The sequence below is a fragment of the Salvelinus namaycush genome, chromosome 28 (genome assembly GCF_016432855.1).
Source record: "Salvelinus namaycush isolate Seneca chromosome 28, SaNama_1.0, whole genome shotgun sequence".
Classification (NCBI taxonomy): Eukaryota; Metazoa; Chordata; class Actinopteri; order Salmoniformes; family Salmonidae; genus Salvelinus; species Salvelinus namaycush.
In genome coordinates, this window is record NC_052334.1 from 30,392,808 (window position 1) to 30,417,705 (window position 24,898).

At 45.1% G+C, this 24,898-nt stretch overlaps 1 protein-coding gene across 3 annotated transcripts in view; it reads right to left on the minus strand.

Annotated features, from left to right (window-relative positions):
- The window catches only part of LOC120023646 (ral GTPase-activating protein subunit alpha-2-like), a 155,096-nt gene that overhangs the window by 109,717 nt on the left and 20,481 nt on the right, over positions 1–24,898 (minus strand). For all 3 annotated transcript variants that reach the window (XM_038967694.1, XM_038967695.1, XM_038967696.1), the window contains exon 2: positions 8,223–8,333. In XM_038967694.1, the coding sequence (XP_038823622.1) occupies positions 8,223–8,333 (111 nt within the window). The remainder of the gene's footprint in view (positions 1–8,222; positions 8,334–24,898) is intronic.

Below are 24,898 nucleotides of genomic sequence, written 5' to 3' on the forward strand. Positions count from 1 at the left end.
ACATTTAAATTGTTTAACTTGGGTCAAACGTTTTGGGTAGCTTTCCACAAGCTTCCCACAATAAGTTGGGTGAATTTTGGCCCATTCCTCCTGACAGAGCTTGTGTAACTGAGTCAGGTTTGTAGGCCTCCTTTCTCGCACACGCTTTTTCAGTTCTGCCCACACATCTTCTATAGGATTGAGGTCAGGGCTTTGTGATGGCCACTCCAATACCTTAACTTTGTTTTCCTCAACTTTGGAAGTATGCTTGGGGTTGTTGTCCATTTGGAAGAGACATTTGCGACCAAGCTTTAACTTCCTGACAGATGTCTTGAGATGTTGCTACAATATAGCCACATAATTTTCCTTCCTCGTGATGTCATCTATTTTGTAAAGTGCACCAGTCCCTCCTGCAGCAAAGCACCCCCACAACATGATGCTGCCATCCCCGTGCTTCACAACTGGGATGGTGTTCTTCGGCTTGCAAGCCTCCCCCTTTCTCCTCCAAACATAACGATGGTCATTATGGACAAACAGTTCTATTTTTGTTTCATCAGACCAGAAGACATTTTTCCAAAGAGTACGATCTTTGTCCCCATGTGCAGTTGCAAACCGTAGTCTGGCTTTTTTATGCCGGTTTTGGAGCAGTGACTTCTTCCTTGCTGAGCGGCCTTCAGGTTATGTTGATATAGGGCTCGTTTTACCGTGGATATAGATACTTTTGTACCTGTTTCCTCCAGCATCTTCACAAGGCCCTTTGCTGTTGTTCTGGGATTGATTTGCACTTTTCGCACCAAAGTACATTCATCTCTAGGAGACACAACGCGTCTCCTTCCTGAGCGGTATGATGGCTGCGTGGTGTTTATACTTGCGTACTATTGTTTGTACAGATGAACGTGGTACCTTCAGGCGTTTGGAAATTGCTCCCAAGGATGAACCAGACTTGTGGAGGTCTACAATTCTTTTTCTGAGGTCTTGGCTGATTTCTTTTGATTTTCCCATGATGTTAAGCAAAGCGGCACTGAGTTTGAAGGTAGGCCTTGAAATACATCCACAGGTACACCTCCAATTGACTCAAATGATGTCAATTAGCCTATCAGAAGCTTCTAGCGCCATGAAATCCTTTTCTGGAATTTTCCAAGCTGTTTAAAGGCACAGTCAACTTATTTTAAAGGCAAGTTGACTGTTTAAAGGCACAGTCAACTTCTGACCCACTGGAATTGTGATACAGTGAATTATAAGTGAAATAATATGTCTGTAAAAAAAATTGGGGAAAATTACTTGTGTCATGGACAAAGTAACTGTCCTAACAGACTTGCCAAAACTATAGTTTGTTTACAAGAAATTTGTGGAGTGGTTGAAAAACAAGTTTTAATGACTCCAACCTAAGTGTATGTAAACTTCCGACTTCAACTGTATGAAACAAACCCTAAAATAATTACATTCCTATAGTTCCCCAGAATCTCACTGTGGGCTGAGGTGGTGTTAAATTACATTTGATCATGTAGTACATAAGCTCTACATTATCAAAATCAGACATGCTTTTGAGTTATGTACCCAGTAGGTCTGGCACTGGCCTTTTAACTATTCTAAAGCCGAGAACCAAGAGGCATGGAGAGACAGCCTTTAGTTACTATGCTCCCAGCCTCTGGAATAACCTGTCAGAGAACCCGGGGTAGGCCGAAACTGTGGACATATTTAAGAGATCTTAAAACACATCTTTTTAGCTTTTTTAGTCTTTCAGTTTCTATTGTGATTCTTTAGTTTTTTATCCTCTTATGTTTGTTGTGTAGAAAATATATATCTTTTTTTTTTAAGTAGCTTTTCCTGTATAGTGCATTGTGTTGCATTCATGTCTGAAATGTACTATATAAATAAAGCTCGATTTGATTTAGGGTTTTGTGCCTCGTCTTGCTAGTTGTCTTTTTCACCTCTGAATGGGCCCAAAATCACTGAACATCACCTTGGTTGCACACTCAAATCATTAACCTGCTGCAATGTAATACCAGATCTGAATTTATGTTAATCTAATTGGCTTTGAACGGCTAAGGGAAGTCGTTGGAATGAAAACTACAACCCCCCTCCAGAATTGAACACACCGGCTCTGAACGAGCTGAAAACGTCATTACCCTGCTAGTTATACACTCTACCACTGGGCTAGATACTGGGGTAGTTTACCCAGCTAGTTATACACTCTACCACTGGGCTAGATACTGGGGTAGTTTACCCAGCTAGTTATACACTCTACCACTGGGCTAGATACTGGGGTAGTTTACCCAGCTAGTTATACACTCTACTACTGGGCTAGATACTGGGGTAGTTTACCCAGCTAGTTATACACTCTACCACTGGGCTAGATACTGGGGTAGTTTACCCAGCTAGTTATACACTCTACCACTGGGCTAGATACTGGGGTAGTTTACCCAGCTAGTTATACACTCTACTACTGGGCTAGATACTGGGGTAGTTTACCCAGCTAGTTATACACTCTACTACTGGGCTAGATACTGGGGTAGTTTACCCAGCTAGTTATACACTCTACTACTGGGCTAGATACTGGGGTAGTTTACCCAGCTAGTTATACACTCTACCACTGGGCTAGATACTGGGGTAGTTTACCCAGCTAGTTATACACTCTACCACTGGGCTAGATACTGGGGTAGTTTACCCAGCTAGTTATACACTCTACCACTGGGCTAGATACTGGGGTAGTTTACCCAGCTAGTTATACACTCTACCACTGGGCTAGATACTGGGGTAGTTTACCCAGCTAGTTATACACTCTACTACTGGGCTAGATACTGGGGTAGTTTACCCAGCTAGTTATACACTCTACCACTGGGCTAGATACTGGGGTAGTTTACCCAGCTAGTTATACACTCTACTACTGGGCTAGATACGGGGGTAGTTTACCCAGCTAGTTATACACTCTACTACTGGGCTAGATACTGGGGTAGTTTACCCAGCTAGTTATACACTCTACCACTGGGCTAGATACTGGGGTAGTTTACCCAGCTAGTTATACACTCTACTACTGGGCTAGATACTGGGGTAGTTTACCCAGCTAGTTATACACTCTACCACTGGGCTAGATACTGGGGTAGTTTACCCAGCTAGTTATACACTCTACTACTGGGCTAGATACTGGGGTAGTTTACCCAGCTAGTTATACACTCTACTACTGGGCTAGATACTGGGGTAGTTTACCCAGCTAGTTATACACTCTACCACTGGGCTAGATACTGGGGTAGTTTACCCAGCTAGTTATACACTCTACTACTGGGCTAGATACTGGGGTAGTTTACCCAGCTAGTTATACACTCTACTACTGGGCTAGATACAGGGGTAGTTTACCCAGCTAGTTATACACTCTACTACTGGGCTAGATACTGGGGTAGTTTACCCAGCTAGTTATACACTCTACTACTGGGCTAGATACTGGGGTAGTTTACCCAGCTAGTTATACACTCTACTACTGGGCTAGTTTACCCAGCTAGTTATACACTCTACTACTGGGCTAGATACTGGGGTAGTTTACCCAGCTAGTTATCCACTCTACCACTGGGCTAGATACTGGGGTAGTTTACCCAGCTAGTTATACACTCTACTACTGGGCTAGTTTACCCAGCTAGTTATACACTCTACCACTGGGCTAGATACTGGGGTAGTTTACCCAGCTAGTTATCCACTCTACCACTGGGCTAGATACTGGGGTAGTTTACCCAGCTAGTTATACACTCTACTACTGGGCTAGATACTGGGGTAGTTTACCCAGCTAGTTATACACTCTACTACTGGGCTAGATACTGGGGTAGTTTACCCAGCTAGTTATACACTCTACCACTGGGCTAGATACTGGGGTAGTTTACCCAGCTAGTTATACACTCTACTACTGGGCTAGATACTGGGGTAGTTTACCCAGCTAGTTATACACTCTACTACTGGGCTAGATACTGGGGTAGTTTACCCAGCTAGTTATACACTCTACTACTGGGCTAGATACTGGGGTAGTTTACCCAGCTAGTTATACACTCTACTACTGGGCTAGATACTGGGGTCGTTTACCCAGCTAGTTATACACTCTACCACTGGGCTAGATACTGGGGTAGTTTACCCAGCTAGTTATACACTCTACTACTGGGCTAGATACTGGGGTAGTTTACCCAGCTAGTTATACACTCTACTACTGGGCTAGATACTGGGGTAGTTTACCCAGCTAGTTATACACTCTACCACTGGGCTAGATACTGGGGTAGTTTACCCAGCTAGTTATACACTCTACCACTGGGCTAGATACTGGTGTAGTTTACCCAGCTAGTTATACACTCTACTACTGGGCTAGATACTGGGGTAGTTTACCCAGCTAGTTATACACTCTACCACTGGGCTAGATACTGGGGTAGTTTACCCAGCTAGTTATACACTCTACCACTGGGCTAGATACTGGGGTAGTTTACCCAGCTAGTTATACACTATACTACTGGGCTAGATACTGGGGTAGTTTACCCAGCTAGTTATACACTCTACTACTGGGCTAGATACTGGGGTAGTTTACCCAGCTAGTTATACACTCTACTACTGGGCTAGATACTGGGGTAGTTTACCCAGCTAGTTATACACTCTACCACTGGGCTAGATACTGGGGTAGTTTACCCAGCTAGTTATACACTCTACCACTGGGCTAGATACTGGGGTAGTTTACCCAGCTAGTTATACACTCTACCACTGGGCTAGATACGGGGGTAGTTTACCCAGCTAGTTATACACTCTACTACTGGGCTAGATACTGGGGTAGTTTACCCAGCTAGTTATACACTCTACTACTGGGCTAGATACTGGGGTAGTTTACCCAGCTAGTTATACACTCTACCACTGGGCTAGATACTGGGGTAGTTTACCCAGCTAGTTATACACTCTACCACTGGGCTAGATACTGGGGTAGTTTACCCAGCTAGTTATACACTCTACTACTGGGCTAGATACTGGGGTAGTTTACCCAGCTAGTTATACACTCTACTACTGGGCTAGATACTGGGGTAGTTTACCCAGCTAGTTATACACTCTACCACTGGGCTAGATACTGGGGTAGTTTACCCAGCTAGTTATACACTCTACCACTGGGCTAGATACTGGGGTAGTTTACCCAGCTAGTTATACACTCTACTACTGGGCTAGATACTGGGGTAGTTTACCCAGCTAGTTATACACTCTACCACTGGGCTAGATACTGGGCTAGTTTACCCAGCTAGTTATACACTCTACTACTGGGCTAGATACTGGGCTAGTTTACCCAGCTAGTTATACACTCTACTACTGGGCTAGATACTGGGGTAGTTTACCCAGCTAGTTATACACTCTACTACTGGGCTAGATACTGGGGTAGTTTACCCAGCTAGTTATACACTCTACTACTGGGCTAGATACGGGGGTAGTTTACCCAGCTAGTTATACACTCTACTACTGGGCTAGATACGGGGGTAGTTTACCCAGCTAGTTATACACTCTACTACTGGGCTAGATACGGGGGTAGTTTACCCAGCTAGTTATACACTCTACTACTGGGCTAGATACGGGGGTAGTTTACCCAGCTAGTTATACACTCTACTACTGGGCTAGATACTGGGGTAGTTTACCCAGCTAGTTATACACTCTACCACTGGGCTAGATACTGGGGTAGTTTACCCAGCTAGTTATACACTCTACTACTGGGGTAGTTTACCCAGCTAGTTATACACTCTACTACTGGGCTAGATACGGGGGTAGTTTACCCAGCTAGTTATACACTCTACTACTGGGGTAGTTTACCCAGCTAGTTATACACTCTACCACTGGGCTAGATACTGGGGTAGTTTACCCAGCTAGTTATACACTCTACTACTGGGCTAGATACTGGGCTAGTTTACCCAGCTAGTTATACACTCTACTACTGGGCTAGATACTGGGGTAGTTTACCCAGCTAGTTATACACTCTACCACTGGGCTAGATACTGGGGTAGTTTACCCAGCTAGTTATACACTCTACTACTGGGCTAGATACTGGGGTAGTTTACCCAGCTAGTTATACACTCTACTACTGGGCTAGATACTGGGGTAGTTTACCCAGCTAGTTATACACTCTACCACTGGGCTAGATACTGGGGTAGTTTACCCAGCTAGTTATACACTCTACTACTGGGCTAGATACTGGGGTAGTTTACCCAGCTAGTTATACACTCTACTACTGGGGTAGTTTACCCAGCTAGTTATACACTCTACCACTGGGCTAGATACTGGGGTAGTTTACCCAGCTAGTTATACACTCTACTACTGGGCTAGATACTGGGGTAGTTTACCCAGCTAGTTATACACTCTACCACTGGGCTAGATACTGGGGTAGTTTACCCAGCTAGTTATACACTCTACTACTGGGCTAGATACTGGGGTAGTTTACCCAGCTAGTTATACACTCTACTACTGGGCTAGATACTGGGGTAGTTTACCCAGCTAGTTATACACTCTACTACTGGGCTAGATACTGGGGTAGTTTACCCAGCTAGTTATACACTCTACTACTGGGCTAGATACTGGGGTAGTTTACCCAGCTAGTTATACACTCTACTACTGGGCTAGATACTGGGGTAGTTTACCCAGCTAGTTATACACTCTACTACTGGGCTAGATACTGGGGTAGTTTACCCAGCTAGTTATACACTCTACCACTGGGCTAGATACTGGGGTAGTTTACCCAGCTAGTTATACACTATACTACTGGGCTAGATACTGGGGTAGTTTACCCAGCTAGTTATACACTCTACTACTGGGCTAGATACTGGGGTAGTTTACCCAGCTAGTTATACACTCTACTACTGGGCTAGATACTGGGGTAGTTTACCCAGCTAGTTATACACTCTACCACTGGGCTAGATACTGGGGTAGTTTACCCAGCTAGTTATACACTCTACTACTGGGCTAGATACTGGGGTAGTTTACCCAGCTAGTTATACACTCTACTACTGGGCTAGATACTGGGGTAGTTTACCCAGCTAGTTATACACTCTACTACTGGGCTAGATACTGGGGTAGTTTACCCAGCTAGTTATACACTCTACCACTGGGCTAGATACTGGGGTAGTTTACCCAGCTAGTTATACACTCTACTACTGGGCTAGATACTGGGGTAGTTTACCCAGCTAGTTATACACTCTACTACTGGGCTAGATACAGGGGTAGTTTACCCAGCTAGTTATACACTCTACTACTGGGCTAGATACTGGGGTAGTTTACCCAGCTAGTTATACACTCTACTACTGGGCTAGATACTGGGGTAGTTTACCCAGCTAGTTATACACTATACTACTGGGCTAGATACTGGGGTAGTTTACCCAGCTAGTTATACACTCTACTACTGGGCTAGATACTGGGGTAGTTTACCCAGCTAGTTATACACTCTACTACTGGGCTAGATACTGGGGTAGTTTACCCAGCTAGTTATACACTCTACCACTGGGCTAGATACTGGGGTAGTTTACCCAGCTAGTTATACACTCTACCACTGGGCTAGATACTGGTGTAGTTTACCCAGCTAGTTATACACTCTACTACTGGGCTAGATACTGGGGTAGTTTACCCAGCTAGTTATACACTCTACTACTGGGCTAGATACTGGGGTAGTTTACCCAGCTAGTTATACACTCTACTACTGGGCTAGATACTGGGGTAGTTTACCCAGCTAGTTATACACTCTACCACTGGGCTAGATACTGGGGTAGTTTACCCAGCTAGTTATACACTCTACCACTGGGCTAGATACTGGGGTAGTTTACCCAGCTAGTTATACACTCTACCACTGGGCTAGATACTGGGGTAGTTTACCCAGCTAGTTATACACTCTACTACTGGGCTAGATACTGGGGTAGTTTACCCAGCTAGTTATACACTCTACCACTGGGCTAGATACTGGGGTAGTTTACCCAGCTAGTTATACACTCTACTACTGGGCTAGATACTGGGGTAGTTTACCCAGCTAGTTATACACTCTACCACTGGGCTAGATACTGGGGTAGTTTACCCAGCTAGTTATACACTCTACCACTGGGCTAGATACTGGGGTAGTTTACCCAGCTAGTTATACACTCTACTACTGGGCTAGATACTGGGGTAGTTTACCCAGCTAGTTATACACTCTACCACTGGGCTAGATACTGGGGTAGTAGTTATAGGCCCTTTTTTTAAAAACAGACACACAGGCAGCACACCTTCCTTACCTTTTTGCTTTAAGTTACTTTCCAGTGTAATGAAATTTTCATAGAAGATAAAATAAATCTGCGAACAGTTGCTTTCGAAGAAGGTCTTCAATTCACTCTTCTCAATGATATCTGCAAAAGGAAACAGACAAACACACACCGTCAGATCAATTGTCAACTGCCAGACAAACAAAATACAAGGATTGTTGTTTAGTGAAACTGGCCAAAATGTAAAAATCGCTGCCATTACAGTCTAACAATGAAAGATTCCAGTGAGAAGATTATCCATAATTCTCTCCCATGTCTCAATCAAACATATGTTGTCATACATAAATCAGAAGCTTAAACATCCTTGGTAATTCAACGGCTGTGAGGATTTACATAACAGCACACCAAGGAGTTTGAGAGGGAAAATGTCTAATTAGGCTAGCCCACCATGCTATAAAGAAAGCAGTTAACTCAGTGGATGCTGTCTGTTTAAATGGTTCAGATCATTAAAAGGGGAGGGATACACGTGGCTGAGTGGAGAATGGAATCCCCAAGGAGCATCACTGATGAGCAGGGACATACTGAGGTACAGGGGAGGGCAGAGCCATAGAATTCTAACTGAGAACGTAGGCCTCGCTCTATGAGGACAGGCCCATTACACATCTGTCAATGGGACTTCACTTGCGCAAGCTGTGTCCAATTCCAGAATCTGGGACAACCTTACTTTAACCTACATTCCGTAAAACTCTCCTCCAATCCTCTGCATAACACCTTGATTCAAAGATGTTTTTTTGTTTATTTGTTTGTTAAATTAGTTGAAATGAAACTAATAGCTCACCAAACTGTAAAAGCTCTTAGCCATGTGTGGTGTGTGAGCGGTGCTGTGCTGGTGGTTGAGGGTGATCTGTTATGGAGATGGGGAGAGAGTGTAGAGGTTTCAAGGCCAGGGTCGAGGCATGTTGACCTCAGGTGATGGCTGGGGGAACAGGACCAGCAGCAGTCATACACACACAGTAGGTCTTGGCTAGCTCTAGCCTGCTAGCAGATCTATTCTTCAGATCAACTCCTCTTGTATTCGTTGGCATGCTGAAAACAACATGACAAAGATGACTAAAAAGCACATCGCTCTGCGACCAGGCTAGAATGTCATCATGTTCCTATTAGGATGTAAACCAATCCAGAATCAGGCTTGGCATCAGTCACAGAACCTTTCTCTTCCAAGCTACACTCAACTGTGATGAGAACATTTAACAGGGGGAGACTTCTTCCCCCTAATTGAGCAATTAAGATTCACCTTCTGTTGAGGCTCTAGTCTGTCCTGGTCCTCAGTTCTGTTCAATACACCATCAACCACCAGTCAACTGGACGGGGCCCGAACCTAGCCCAGATAGTCTCCAGTAAATGGCTCAGGGGGACTGCTCGAAGCCACTGTGGGACAATGACAGTCTGTCTTGTGATTTATGTTTGCCCCCAGATTAAAACCCCGATAATGAAGAATCATGGATATCACCCTGGCAATAGAGTTTGAACCGGTGTTCCATGGATCTGGCCCAAAGTTAAAAGGCAAACAGCCATCACAGAGTAACTGGTCCTGGATGAGACAGGAGCTGCTCTTGTCCTTATTTCTCAGGCTAATCTGACTGCAGCTCTGATTGAATCGGAATATAGAATAAGGCCTGATATTGGAACGTCCATCACAATCAACTGCAACAGAGTGGAATTGCAGCACCACGTGCAACACAATACGCAATGCTAGGCTAACTATTAAAACCATAATAACAACAACAAAACGCCAGAAGAAGCAGAGTAGCCCATTTTATACGGCAGTATTCCCATGTGACACTTTTAATACCGGCAGCAAAACAGGGAAAAACACACAGTAGCACATAAATCAGTGAAATGTTGGGACTAGGGAGGGAGAACACAACAAAATGTAGAGCAGAGATGACCATTCTCTAGCCTGCGTACTCTTCCTTCAATTACATTCTGCACATCCCCGACCAGCTATAGACAGATTTCCAAACCCTTCAAGCAATGTTTACAAAATAATAGACTACTCGATCAGGTTAAACATTACACTTGACCTGACTGCCCTAAGCCGTGTGCAAAAAACAACAGCACGGCAGATACGTCTCCTTCACACAAAGTGTCATATTTCGCAACAAGGGAAATTCCATTCAGATCCTATTAACACACTGGCATAACACCCTTTCCTGCACACGTTCACTAGCACACTAAGCACTTTCAAAAGATTGTGAATCATTTGGAGGGGGGCTTGACACTGCCTCTCTCCCGACATCCATCCCATCTCCCCCTCTCTCATTTGGCATGCCGGTGCTGGTATGCAGTCACTGAGCTAATCACACAGTCCTTTAAGTTCACACCACGCTGTCATAGTTAAAACACACACACCCCTCAGCCCATCAATACAAAACTCAGTGTCTGCTTTAAGTCGTCCGCGTGCTTCCCAGCCAAAACAGTTCGGAACAGTTTGTGCATATATTATATTATATTATGACAATGATGATTTTGTGACGTTTTTGTTCGTTTAGGACTTCAGCAAGGGGTTTTTCGGCTGTTCGGGCACACATTTTCTCCCCCCTCTCATGGCAAGCCCAAGTCAAACGCCCAAGTCTATGTCCCCATTGGCAATTGGTCAACCGTAGGAATTCTTCAATAATGTGCCTGCTGTCATTCAACGAGAGATGACTCGACCTCATTCACATTTTGTTCACTTGAGAAATACTGCACCAAACATCTGAGTCAGATGCAAAATTGCGCGACTAAGATATCCTTTGCAAAAACTGCAAAATTTATGACAGATTTCTTAAAATGACCAGATGAATTCTGACTATTTTGAGGAAGTGTATACTGGCTACGGTGTCTCTTTTTTCAAGTGAAGGTCTTTTAAGGGAGTATATGAGCAACACTAGCCGAGTTGGGGTAGCCGCCAGCCAAACCGAAGCATGCGGACGCCTTCACAAGACACAACAAATCAGTGGTAGATCTAGGAATAGATCCAATGAGCCAGCCAAAATCGTTGAGCATTTTAGCTAGCCTTAGACTACTAGGTCTAATGAATAACTTTCAGGTCTAATAACCTGAAGGTGAAAATCCAAAAGGTCTCTATTCAGACAGGGGCTGGAATAATAACACACACACTGTGCTCTGCACCTTACCAGCTCTATTCCAAGTGACGAAAGACAGTACAGACCCAGTACCAAGGGGCAAGGCAGCGCTCTTATCTCAGCACCTCACATGGTCCACTTTTCAGCACTGCTCATTGTGTTGGAGCGCTTCCTGTCTGCCGCTCAGGAATACATGTTGACTCATCAGCAGCAGTACCCACCCACTAACCCACTAGCCTGCTGGGAGAGAACAGGAGAGGAGAGAGGACCAGCAGGCACATCCTCAGGGAAGGAGGGAATCAGGAGGGCTTGAGGGTCAAGTGTGTGTGTGTGTGTGTGTGTGTGTGTGTGTGTGTGTGTGTGTGTGTGTGTGTGTGTGAGAAAGAGGGAGCATAAAAGAGAAAGGAGTGCACGCGTGCAAGCGGCGGGTCATTGGTCAGGTGATAAAGCCATTCCCAGGTCACTTCCTCCCATATTCCTGTCCTACAGCTGTCAGGAGACCCACTAACCCCACTAAACTTTATTGTCCAGGGGGAGTTCTTCTTTGGACAACAAAGTAGCTTCACAGAGTGGCTTAATACACATGGAGTTGTACATACATGCAATAACAAACATGTTGTTCTAACGACTAGCCAACCTGGCTAGTTTGGAAATTGTGTGCTTGGGAAATTGGAATGTTGAACTTCTAGTCAACAACCAACATAGTTTACATGTCTGTCCATTATCAACATCTGAATTTGATAGATTGACCTAGATCTGTGTTTACGCCAATCCCTTGAACATGAGGTGGTGTGCGTGTGTATGTGTGTGCGTGCGTGCGAGCGTGGAGCTGGGTCATTTCTGTTTAACGTCCTGCATGTCACAGACCCATCAGAGCCTGTCATCCGGCTCTTTCTACCTCGCACACTGCTCTCCATCTGCTCAAATCCCTCTCGCCAGGTTGTGGAGCGTGACGGATGGAGCAAGAGGCAAGTTCACAGAGAAGACGGGAAGATTTCTGACAGAGGGAAGAATTCTCAAGAGATCTTCCACACAGACAATACTGTTGATCTGCTGTTTACACTGGTGCATTTCAATGGACTTCCTTTGCACGGTTAGTGCTTTCATGAGTTTTGGTAGGGCTGTATTGAACCCTGTGGGACCCCCTCCCCCCACTCAATGGGCTCTCGGTTCTCTTGTTGTCGTGCCGACGGACGTAGCACCGGTTCTGCAGGTACGGAGAATGCAGGAGGCTGATATTATATTGAATCCTTCAGAGAAAATACAACAGCTACAGGATCAACACAGAGCTGAGCTGCCTGACTGCATGGGGAAACAGGAGGGAGAACGTGGCTAACACCAGCCATTCATCTGTCATCTACACACAGCACTGACTGTTACAGCGGATGGATGGATATGTGAGGAGAGGAGATGTCCTGCTGTTCACTGTTGAGGGGAACAGGAGGAGGGACTGCTGCTCAGATAGTGCTGCTCTCTGATCTGACTCCTCAGAGAGACCTCTCTGTGTGTGGAAGTGAGCGAGTGCCAACGTTTCACTGATCCCGACACAATAGCACCTCTCTCAGTACAGAGGAGCAGAAAGGAGAGGAAGGTGTTGGTGTGATTGTCGAGTGTGGCTAAAGGAGTTCGGGACAAGTTCAACAGCAAAGAACAGACCAGGGGTCAGTTCCTATTCCAAACAGTTTATTTGTAATTCCACTCGGCCAATCGCTAATCCGCCTCTTGGCAATGGCAGTCCGGACACAGAGCTAATGCTTTGTATCTTAAACTATAGTAAGCCACAAGAGTACTATTGAGTCACTCTGTGGGGGGAAGTAGTAGAATACGGGCCATATCCCAGAGGAGTTAAGAAGTGGGCTACCGGAGTAAGTATTCTACACTGAAAATGAAACCCCCCCCCCCAAAAAAAATGTTTACGAAATCACAACGGAATACGAAAAGGAATCCTACCTTGGGTCTAAGAGTTTCAAGCGACTGACTGTTCCTGATCGTGTGCAGGAAAATCTCCTGTTGCCAGTCAGAGCAGAGCAGCTGTTGAGTCCCCATGCGGGAGAAGCAGCTGCAGAATAACAACCTGCAACAGCTAGGCAGATGAGCCAATGCCTGATGGCCATATTAAATATTCAAAGAGGGGTAATTCAGGAAGAGAAACACAACACGTTGTCCACGCTGACATATATAGTGCTGACTGTCTAGCCTCACTGTTCTCTCTCAGGACAAGGAGCCGACCGACTCCAAAATGTCAGATAACATCGAAAAAGTCACGACTGTTTGACAGCTAGGTCTCTGGACGTCACATGACATCACGTCAACACGGGAGTCCTGTCTGCGTCGGTGTGACGTCAGCGCCATCGACGGTTAAACTAGGGTTCTAGCACACTGGGCCTGTGATTACTGTGCAATACAAGACCACTCCGACATGCCTCTGGACCAAATCAACTAGACCGGAGACACTTACACAATTCGAATGTATTTGGTGGAGAAAGGGAATTGGGTGAGAAGCATGCATGGTTGACATTCTAGACTAGTGAATGTTTAACGGTACCTACATTACAACTAGGAGGTGTTCTAATTGATTAAGGGTCCACTGGTGTGTGCATTAGGCCTAGCCAATCACGTTGAACTGGTCATCCAGTCATCTGAAGCCGCATGCATATTTACACTGCACAGTAAAAACATCTGGACACTTGACCTATTCAAACCAAAACAACACTTCCTGTAGGCATAACGACAAGAAGCAATTTACCGTAGAAACGTGTGTGAAATGTTCCCTAGCTGCAGAGAGATGAATGGGAGCCATTCACACCACGCGGAGTCATTAATATACTATGTCACATTCATACAGGAGGGCCTAGCTGATCAACCTGTGATCAGACAGACTCATCAGCATTTAGACCTAGCTCTGTTCCCGCTCTGGCTGCCTGTCAGGAGGAGTGAGATATAGGAGAGACTGAGGCTGTCTCTAGCACGAGGCTCAGAGCAGACACGCACACAGGGGGGGGGGGGGGGGGGGGTGTCTTTAACCAGGCTAACTTGCCTGGGGGGCAACAACACAGAGCTGCTGCTAATGTGGAGGCTGATGGATGGATGCATGGATGCAGGGTTAGCTACCTGAAATCCCCATCACTCTGGCCCACACACAGAGACAAAGAGAGAGAGACCGACACAGAGAAAGAGACAGAGAGAGAGAGACCGACACAGAGAAAGAGACAGACAGAGAGACCGAGAGACACAGAGAAAGAGACAGACAGGCAGACAGACAGACAGGCAGACAGACAGGGACAGAGAGGCACAGACAGGGACAGAGAGGCACAGAGAGGCACAGACAGGGACAGAGAGGCACAGACAGGGACAGAGAGGCACAGACAGGGACAGAGCGGCACAGACAGGGACAGAGCGGCACAGACAGGGACAGAGCGACACAGACAGGGACAGAGCGACACAGACAGGGACAGAGCGACACAGACAGGGACAGAGCGACACAGACAGGGACAGAGAGGCACAGACAGGGACAGAGCGGCACAGACAGGGACAGAGCGGCACAGACAGGGACAGAGCGACACAGACAGGGACAGAGCGACACAGACAGGGACAGAGCGACACAGACAGGGACAGAGCGACACAGACAGGGACAGAGAGGCACAGACAGGGACAGAGCGGCACAGACAGGGACAGAGCGGCACAGACAGGGACAGAGCGGCACAGACAGGGACAGAGCGACACAGACAGGGACAGAGCGACACAGACAGGGACAGAGCGACACAGACAGGGACAGAGCGGCACAGACAGGGACAGAGCGACCGATAGGGACAAAGAGACCGACAGGGACAAAGAGACCGACAGGGACAAAGAGACAGAGAGCCAAGCCGGACACAGAGACACACAGAGAGAGCGACAGACACACAGACAGAGACACAGACAGAATTGTATTTTAAAACAACATACTTTTTTCTCTGGTTTTGATTCTGGTGCTGGTGCTGGTGCCTTGGGCCAGAGAGAGATGGATAAAAGAGAGAGAGAGCCCCCGCCCCATTGGAGGAGTGTAGGCTTGGCAGTAGGCACTGTGTCACTAGGCAGGCCAGACAGTCAGACTGTGCTGCAGTTCAGTTCAGTCACCGTGTCACTGCCTCAGTCAAAGAAATCTTGAGCAGAACCGCTAGCTAACACAGCCACAGTGTCCTCAATTCATTCCATACACCTTACATAGCAGGCACCCATTCTTTCACCCCGATCCACCTACAACAGCCACCCCATGGGGGCATCAGCAGGGCACAGCAGGCGCCAGCTCACCTCTTCATCCTCCTCTGAGTGTGCTAACCGCTAAGAAATATTTATCTCAACACCGCCACAGCTCAGCTATTTTAAAACCAAGTACCAGGAAGCCAACCTGAGAGAAGCAATGGAGGGAAGTGTACAAAACACCCCCCAAAAAAGAGGTGCAATCAGCCAGCAGCAGCCCAGCTCGGAGCTCCCCCTCCACAGGCCTCGGAGCTCCCCCTCCACAGCCCTCGGAGCTCCCCCTCCACAGCCCTCGGAGCTCCCCCTCCACAGCCCTCGGAGCTCCCCCTCCACAGCCCTCGGAGCTCCCCCTCCACAGCCCTCGGAGCTCCCCCTCCACAGCCCTCGGAGAGCAGCGCCGAGTCGCTGACTTTGGACCACGTTAAAGAGGTTCATGATAAATCCATGGCAACCAGCTGCGGCGAGGGAAACTTCACTGCCACCTGTCACATGATGCAATTCACAGGGAGGGAAAGGGTAGTACTAGGAAGCAAATTAAGGAAAGCAGGAGCAGGCTCATTCAGAGAACTAACACACGGAGGATCCCACTGACAGTAAATAAACCAGAACCAGGGACACCAGCAGAGCAGCACTGAAGCCCCTGAGTCGTCAATCATATTTATTATTTTATTTCACCTTTATTTAACCAGGTAGGCCAGTTGAGAACAAGTTCTCATTTACAACTGCGACCTGGCCAAGATAAAGCAAAGCAGTGCGACAAAAACAACAGCACAGAGTTACACAAACAAACGTGCAGTCAATAACACAAAAGAAAAGAAAAATTGAAAAATCTAAGCACAGTGTGTGCAAATGTAGAAGACTAGGGAGGTAAGGCAAAAAATAGACCATAGAGGCAAAATAATTACAATTTAGCAATAATACTGGAGTGATAGATGTGCAGATGATGATGAGCAAGTAGAGATACTGGGGTGCAAAAGAGCAAGAGGGTAAGTAATAATATGGGGATGAGGTAGTTGGGTGTGCTACTTACAGATTCACTGTACCTGACAGCTGATGCTTAAAGTTAGAGAGGGAGATATTTTTGCAATCGTTCCAGTCATTGGCAGCAGAGAACTGGAAGGAATGGCAGCTAAAGGAGGTGTTGGTTTTGGGGATGGCCAGTGCAATATACCTGCTGGAGCGCGTGCTACGGGTGGGTGTTGCTATGGTGACCAGTGAGCTGAGATAAGGCGGGGCTTTACCTAGCAAAGACTTATAGATGACCTGGAGCCAGTGGGTTTGGCGACTGATATGTAGTGAGGGCCAGCCAATGAGAGCATACAGGTCGCAGTGGTGGGTAGTATATGGGGCTTTGGTGACAAAACAGATGGTACTGTGATAGACTGCATCCAATTTGCTGAGTAAAGTGTTGGGGGCTATTTTGTAAATGACATCACTGAAGTCAAGGATCGGTAGGATAGTCAGTTTTACGAGGGTATGTTTGGCGGCATGAGTGAAGGAGGCTTTGTTGCAAAATAGGAAGCCGATTCTAGATTTAATTTTGGATTGGAGATGTTTAATGTGAGTCTGGAAGGAGAGTTTACAGTCTAACCAGACACCTAGGTATTTGTAGTTATTCACATATTCTAGGTCAGAACCGTCCAACCGAGTAGTGATGCGCGTCGGGCGGGCGGGTGCGGGCAGCGATCGGTTGAAGAGCATGCACTTAGTTTCACTTGCATTTAAGAGCAGTTGGAGGCCACGGAAGGAGAGTTGTAATGGCATTGAAGCTCGTCTGGAGGTTTGTTAACAAAGTGTCCAAAGAAGGGCCAGATGTATACAGAATGGTGTCGTTTGCGTAGAGGTGGATCAGAGAATCACCAACGGCATGAGCGACATCAGTGATATATACATAGAGACTGCCAGAAGTCCGGACAACAGGCCCTCCGATTTGACACACTGAACTCTATCTGAGAAGTAGTTGGTGAACCAGGCGAGGCAGTCATTTGAGAAACCAAGGCTGTTGAGTCTGCCGATAAGAATGCGGTGATTGACAGAGTCGAAAGCCTTGGCCAGGTTCAACGAAGTTGATCACACCGAGTCAAATTGGAGTCTCTTATGAGGTCAATGGGAGTGCATTCAATGAGCTACCACCAGCGCTGACTCTATAGACCGATGCACGGAGCCGTTGAGCTCATAAAGCCCTCAGCCAGCCAACGCCAGGTCTTAGCAACGTACGGACAGAGGCTGTGAAGGTAGAAGACACCAAAAACAGCCTGAGCAACATGCATCATCTTCTGTAAGCAGTGTATTTACAGTGTGTGATAAACTCCTGACTGTCAGGGTAAAGCCACGGGGCTAAGTAGCTCTCTGTGAATGGAACGGAGGTAGTGGTACAGCGGATATGTGGCCTCCTCCTCCACCGTGATAATATAACAGTGGTTTACAACTGACTGTCAACAGCCGTGCTACACCTCTCAGGCAGTGAGGTGTGATCTTAGCAGCTACTGTAAGCATGCCATGCCACTGTCAGACACAATCCCTCAGGTCAACCTTAGTAATATTAGCCTATTGCAATTTGCAATAGTTTCCCCCCTACATACTGTGCAAAAGCCAACACTTGACACTTCAGGAACATGGAAATGAAAGGCCATATTTTCAAACTGTGGGGCCTTTCATTAGGACCATGTAACAGACTGAACCTTTGACAGACGTGGTAGCAGTGGCTGGATGCAGCCTGACCTCAGGCCAGTCTGTGTTCACAGATCAGGGAGCCGCTCAGCTGCCGAATGCCTCTCTTCCTAATGAGGTCGCCCTCAATACCTCCCTTAATTAACCTGGGATGGCAAGCAGCGGGCAAGAGGCAAGCTGCTGCCTGGTTGTCGCTATCTGGCCATGCTGCAAAGGACAGTAAAACAAAATCTGATTTTACCACTACCTCTAACCCAAAATTAAGAACAAATGGGTTAGCTCATGTTCTTCCTCATCAATTCTGACGATACGCCTAGGAATTTTGTTCTTAGGAGCATTCCCAGCGACAGCCGGGTTGAATTTGGGTCCAGAGGCAAAACCAGTTGAGCCCCACTGATCTAGTTACCTTACAGCCCATGCGGAGTCTACCCTCCATGCCTTTTGATTACCTCACCAGAAAATTAAAAAAATTAAATAAACACCCTTTAGATTTCAATGGAGATGACAACCAGGGTTGTGTATTGGGGCAACACACACCTGTAGGAATTCCCAGGTATTCCAAACATCCTGGAATAAACAAGAAATCTGGAATCCTCCAACCAGGATTACTAAAAAACCTAGGAAATATTGAAAAGTTACCAGAATTGTACAACCCTGTTCAGTGCATTCTGCTATTTGAACTTGCGACCATGAAACCAGTCTGACCAGACTTTCATGACCTGTGTAAAGGACATAAATATTACTCCGTGTAAAACGTAGACTAGGTTACTCCTCATCGTTTGATGCATTGCATTTGTCCTTGTCATGTGCCTCTGGCCCTCAGCCTTTAAAACACACAAAATAAGGGTTTTGTTGTTGTATTTTACCCCCTTTTTTCTCCCCAATTTCCATCGTCTCATCGCTGCAACTCCTCGGTTGTGATACAGTCCGGAATCTGGCTAACGCCTCTAGCACTGAAATGCAGTGCCTTAGAGCGCTGTGCCACTCAGGAGCCCACTTGTTCTTCAGTTTCTCCTATACGCAGTGTTTCCCCTATATGCATCTAAAATCGTGGCCGCCACTGCAAAATAAAATAAACTCGCCGCACCAAAGCCTGCACCTCAACAATGTCGGTTTCATAGAAATGGTTGTAGCCAAACTGAACTATAGACCACTGGTTTAATGTTGACTTCGATATGTCACAAACACCAGCCATCATCAGCCTCGGGCCATGCAGCGAGAGGTGAGCCCGACTCTGCAGCCCCAGGGCACTGACCTGACCCCCGAACACAGCATCCAGCCTGTACGCCACAGCCAAGGTGGGGACTAGAGAACCTGGCCAAAACACAGCATCCAGCCTGTATGCCACAGCCAAGATGGGGACTAGAGAACCTGGCCAAAACACAGCATCCAGCCTGTATGCCACAGCCAAGGTGGGGACTAGAGAACCTGGCCAAAACACAGCATCCAGCCTGTATGCCACAGCAATGGTGGGGACTAGATAACCTGGCCAAAACACAGCATCTAGCCTGTACGCCACAGCCAAGGTGGGGACTAGATATCCCGGCTGGACATCACACTCTAACGCGTGTCACACTTATTTTACCAGAACTAGGTCAGTGCTGAATCTGCATTAACAGATGGGCCTCGCACTCTGTTTGGCAAAAAATATACAGTATATATATTTTTTTACTGTACATGATATAATGAATCCAGAAATACCAAGCCCTTTCTTTGACAGAATACCATAGGCCAACATCACGGACACTGGAACTGACTGGATAAAGCCTGTGTGAGGTGTTGATAAAGAGGACAGGTGTGTGCAAGCTGCATTTTGATCATCATGGCATACATTGTTTGCAACTTAATTGCCTGGAGATCACAGCACAGTGCTTCTTTATACTACCAAATGCTGATCATGGTGCTATACCCAGCTTAGGGAAGTCACAGCCACACCGGCCAGCCAGCTCACTGGCAGGAATAGAAGTGGACTGAGCTGACCCTCATCTTAAAAGGTAAAGACAGATCTACAGTGCATTCGGAAAGTACTCAAACCCCTTGACTTTTTCCACATTTTGTTACGTTACAGCCTTATTCTAAAATGTATTAAATTGATTGTTTATTTTCCCCAATCAACATACAATACTCCATAATGACAAAGCAGAAATAGGTTTAGACATTTTTGCAAACGTATATATAAAAATAAAAAAAATACTTATATATACCATTTACATTAGTATTCAGACCCTTTACTCAGTACCTCTTCCCCTACTGTATTTATTTACTTATTTTGCTCATTTGCACCCCATTATTTCTACTTTGCACATTCTTCCACTGCAAATCTACCATTCCAGTGTTATACTTGCTATATTGTATTTACCTCGCCACCATGGCCTTTTTTTGTCTTTACCTCCCTTATCTCATCTCATTTGCTCACATTGTATATACTTATTTTTCTACTGTATGTTTGTTTTACTCCATGTGTAACTGTGTTGTTGTATGTGTCGAACTGCTTTGCTTTATCTTGGCCAGGTCACAGTTGTAAATGAGAACATGTTCTCAACTTGCCTACCTGGTTAAATAAAGGTGAAAATAAAATAAAATAAAATAAAAAACTGTTGAAGCACCTTTGGCAGCGATTACAGCCTCGAGTCTTCTTGGGTAGGACGCTACAAGCTTGGCACACCTGTATTTGGGGAGTTTCTCCCATTCCTCTCTGCAGATCCTCTCAAGCTCTGTCAGGTTGGATGGGGAACGTCGCTGCACAGCTATTTTCAGGTCTCTCCAGAGATGTTCGATCGGTTTCAAGTCCAAGCTCTGGCTGTGCCACTCAAGGACATTCAGAGACTTGTCCTGAAGCCACTCCTGTGTTGTCTTGGCTGTGTGCTTAGGGTCGTTGTCCTGTTGGAAGATGAACCTTCGCCCCAGTCTGAGGTCCTGAGCGCTCTGGAGCAGGTTTTCATCAAGGATCTCTCTGTACTTTGCTCCTTTTCATCTTTCCCTTGACCCTGACTAGACTTCCAGTCCCTGCCACTGAAACACATCCCCACAGCATGATGCTGCCACCACCATGCTTCACCGTAGGGATGGTGTCAGGTTTCCACCAGACGTGGACTCCAATCAAGTTGTAGAAACATCAAGGATGATCAATGGAAACAAGATGTACCTGAGAAACAAGATGTACCAATTTCGAATCTCATAGCAAAGGGTCTGAATACTTATGTAAATAAGGTCTGTTTTTTTTATATATAAATTTGGAAAAAAAGTCTAAAAAACGTTTTTTGTTTTTGTCATTATGGGGTTTTGTGTGTAGATTGATGAGGAATTTGTTTTATTTAATCATTTTAATAAAAAGCTGTAACAACAAAATGTGTAAAAAGTGAAGGGGTCTGAATACTTCCCGAATGCACTGTAGATTCAGAACAGAATGATGACTAATATATTATTGTAGCTCATCGTATGGTAAATGTTATTCTCGTCACTTGGCTGAGGTGAGGCCTATAGTGCCCTGTGTGAATCTCAAAGGAAAAGACAGTTCACCCAACAAAAAAACACTTTGTTCACTATGACTGCCTGGTATTGACAAGCGTAACACGTACACAGTCATAACGGACAACCATGGGAGTGGCAAGGAGGAAACAGCTACGTGAGATCAGGCCAGGCTGCTCTCTCTCACCCCCAGAGTCAGTGTAGCCACGAGCCCTGCAGACCTAGGGAGGCCTACAGTACTATAGGAGAGAGGTGTGGAGCTAGCAGCGCCAGGGTGATAATGACATTAGCTGCCAGCCTAAATGGGCAACACTAGACAGACACGGACCTGCTAATGGCTGTCTAGTGTCACCAAACCTGCATAGGACAGTTCACATCTATGCCCAGCTATTCACAATGGATTTGAGGTTGCCGCATATCAAGGCCTTTTTGCATTTTAGATTGAGAATCAATACAGTGATCGGGGGGTGTAGCAATAGTTTTTCTTCACAGAAAATACATTAGTGAAACACATTCGGCAGAAAATGTCATCTGATGAAAATGAAGCTAACAGAAGAGCAACGCTATTTGGCTGGCGGCCGCACAAGTAAAGACGAGTCATGGCCATCAAATGTCTAATATTTATCATAGAAAGAACGTAGCCAGCTACATTCCCTAACGCTTTGCTTGAGGTTAATCTTGCATTTAACCGGAGAAAAGTAGGCTACACCTGCATTGCTTCTACACCTGCATTGCTTCTACACCTGCATTGCTTCTACACCTGCATTGCTTGCTGTTTGGGGTTTTAGGCTGGGTTTCTGTACAGCACTTTGAGATATCAGCTGATGTAAGAAGGGCTATATAAATAAATTTGATTTATTTCTGGCGTTAATCCCAAAAAACGCCATTCATTTTCTCCATAGGCTTTGTCCAGCAAACCATGGTGTAATTAGTGCCTACAAAAAGACGCCATTACTATTTCTCGCTCTGCCCGTTCGTGAATTCTCATCCGAGTGGAGAAGTGCAACTGAAGCACAAAATTAGTCTGATGCCGATCAGAAATGACAAAACACAGCAAGATATGTGTTTTATTATTTTTTTCCTGCGTGTGAAAAACGCAGAATTCTGCAATCCCTGTTGGTAACGGTATTGGGTTGGGTTTAATGCTGATGCTCACTAATCACTAAACATATAGAGTAGGGCTGGGGGATATTTTTCACATTACGACTACATTTTATCTTTCATAATAAAAGTTCGAAATATGCTTTATAAGTAGTTCATGACATTAGGGTGGCAACACGTACATTATACGTGATTTCAATTGGGCTTTCTCCATGCTGATTGAAGTTGTATTGAACAGTGTAAAACAAACAAAAATACTTTCTGCATTTACTGCACTTATGTTATCATTTCCACACTGTGCCACACAGGGCTGCATGATATGGGCAAAACTAGACCTAGTTAATTGGTGAACTGTTGGAATCATGGAAATAGAATGATTATTAAATTCTATAGTTGTAATCAGTGTTCATTTTGGCAGCTACTTTAGATTTAGTCTTAAAATACTTGAGTCTTAGTCACACATTAGTCATTTCATCCTTCGTTAGTTCTAGTTATTATCAGTCGATTAAAACTCTGGAAAATGTCTCTAGTTTTAGTCAGTCATTTTAGTCACATTGTTTTCTATTAAATTATGAATATTTAGGGTACCTCTAACTTCCATCATGTGCACATTAACTTTTTATGGCTGCAGGGGCAGTATTGAGTAGCTCTGTTTAATATGCCCATTTCAAACGGCCTCGTACTCAATTCTTGCTCGTACAATATGCATATTATTGTTATTATTGGATAGAAAACACTCTCTAGTTTCTATAGCCGTTTGAATTATGTCTCTGAGTGGAACAGAACTCATTCTACAGCACTTTTCCTGATATGGAGTGAGATTTCAGAAATGTTGGCCTCTGGTCCCAGGTCAGTTTTAAAGTCCCTGTAAATCCTATGAGGATACAAACACTGCCCACGCCTTCCTCTAGATGTCAGTAAGAGGTGACAATTTGAATGGAGTCGATTGCGCAATCAGGGCCTGTATAAAACGCCAAAGACCGGATGTACCGTTCTTTTCCTGCTGCGCCTGACGCACGATGGACGTTGGACCTGCTCTCTTTCCAAGCTTGGGTTTAGCCAGTAATATTTCGCTGGTCATGTTTTTACTCGTTATAGGTGTTAAAGACATCATAAGGTAGTTAATTTAAACCGTTTTATAGCAATTTATATCCGTTTAGTGCGATTTTGAGGCAATTCTTAGTGATGCACTTTGAAGCTTTGGGCACGTTTCCAGTACCGGACGAACGTTAGTGGGCATTTCGACGGACAAGAGGACATCTTTCGACCAAAAGAAGATTAGACCCAAGAAAGGATACATTGCCCAAGATTCTGATGGAAGATCACCTCATAGTAAGAAATATTTAAGATGATAAATCGTTGTTCTGTCGAAAAATTTTAAACGCATATTCCGCCATTTTCTTTGGTATAGCTTCGCTTGGCGAACCCTGTATTGCACAATAAGGATAATTTTAGAAATGTAATTCAGCGATTGCATTAAGAACTAATTTGTCTTTCGATAGCTGTCCAACTTATATTTTTTTAGTCAAGTTTATGAATAGTTAATCATGAGACAAGATCACTGTCAAATATGGCGCCCGACATTTTCAGGCTAGTTTTGCTAGTTTTGTCATTGTATAACCACGGTTTTTTGTGGCTAAATATGCACATTTTCGAACAAACTCTATATGTATGTTGTAATATGATGTTACAGGAGTGTCATCGGAAGAATTCTGAGAAGGTTAGTGAAAAAATTAATATATTTTGGCGATGATTACGTTATCGCTCTCTTTGGCTAGAATCAATGCTCTGGTAACGTTTGCACATGTGGTATGCTAATATAACGATTTATTGTGTTTTCGCTGTAAAACACTTAGAACATCTGAAATATTGTCTGAATTCACAAGATCTGTGTCTTTCCATTGCTGTGAGCTGTGTATTTTTAAGAAATGTTTTATGATTAGTAATTAGGTAATACACGTTGCTCTGTGTATTTATTCTAGTCGAGTTGTGATGGTGGGTGCAATTGTAAACTATGATTTATACCTGAAATATGCACATTTTTCTAACAAAACCTATCCTATACAATAAATATGTTATCAGACTGTCATCTGATGAGGTTTT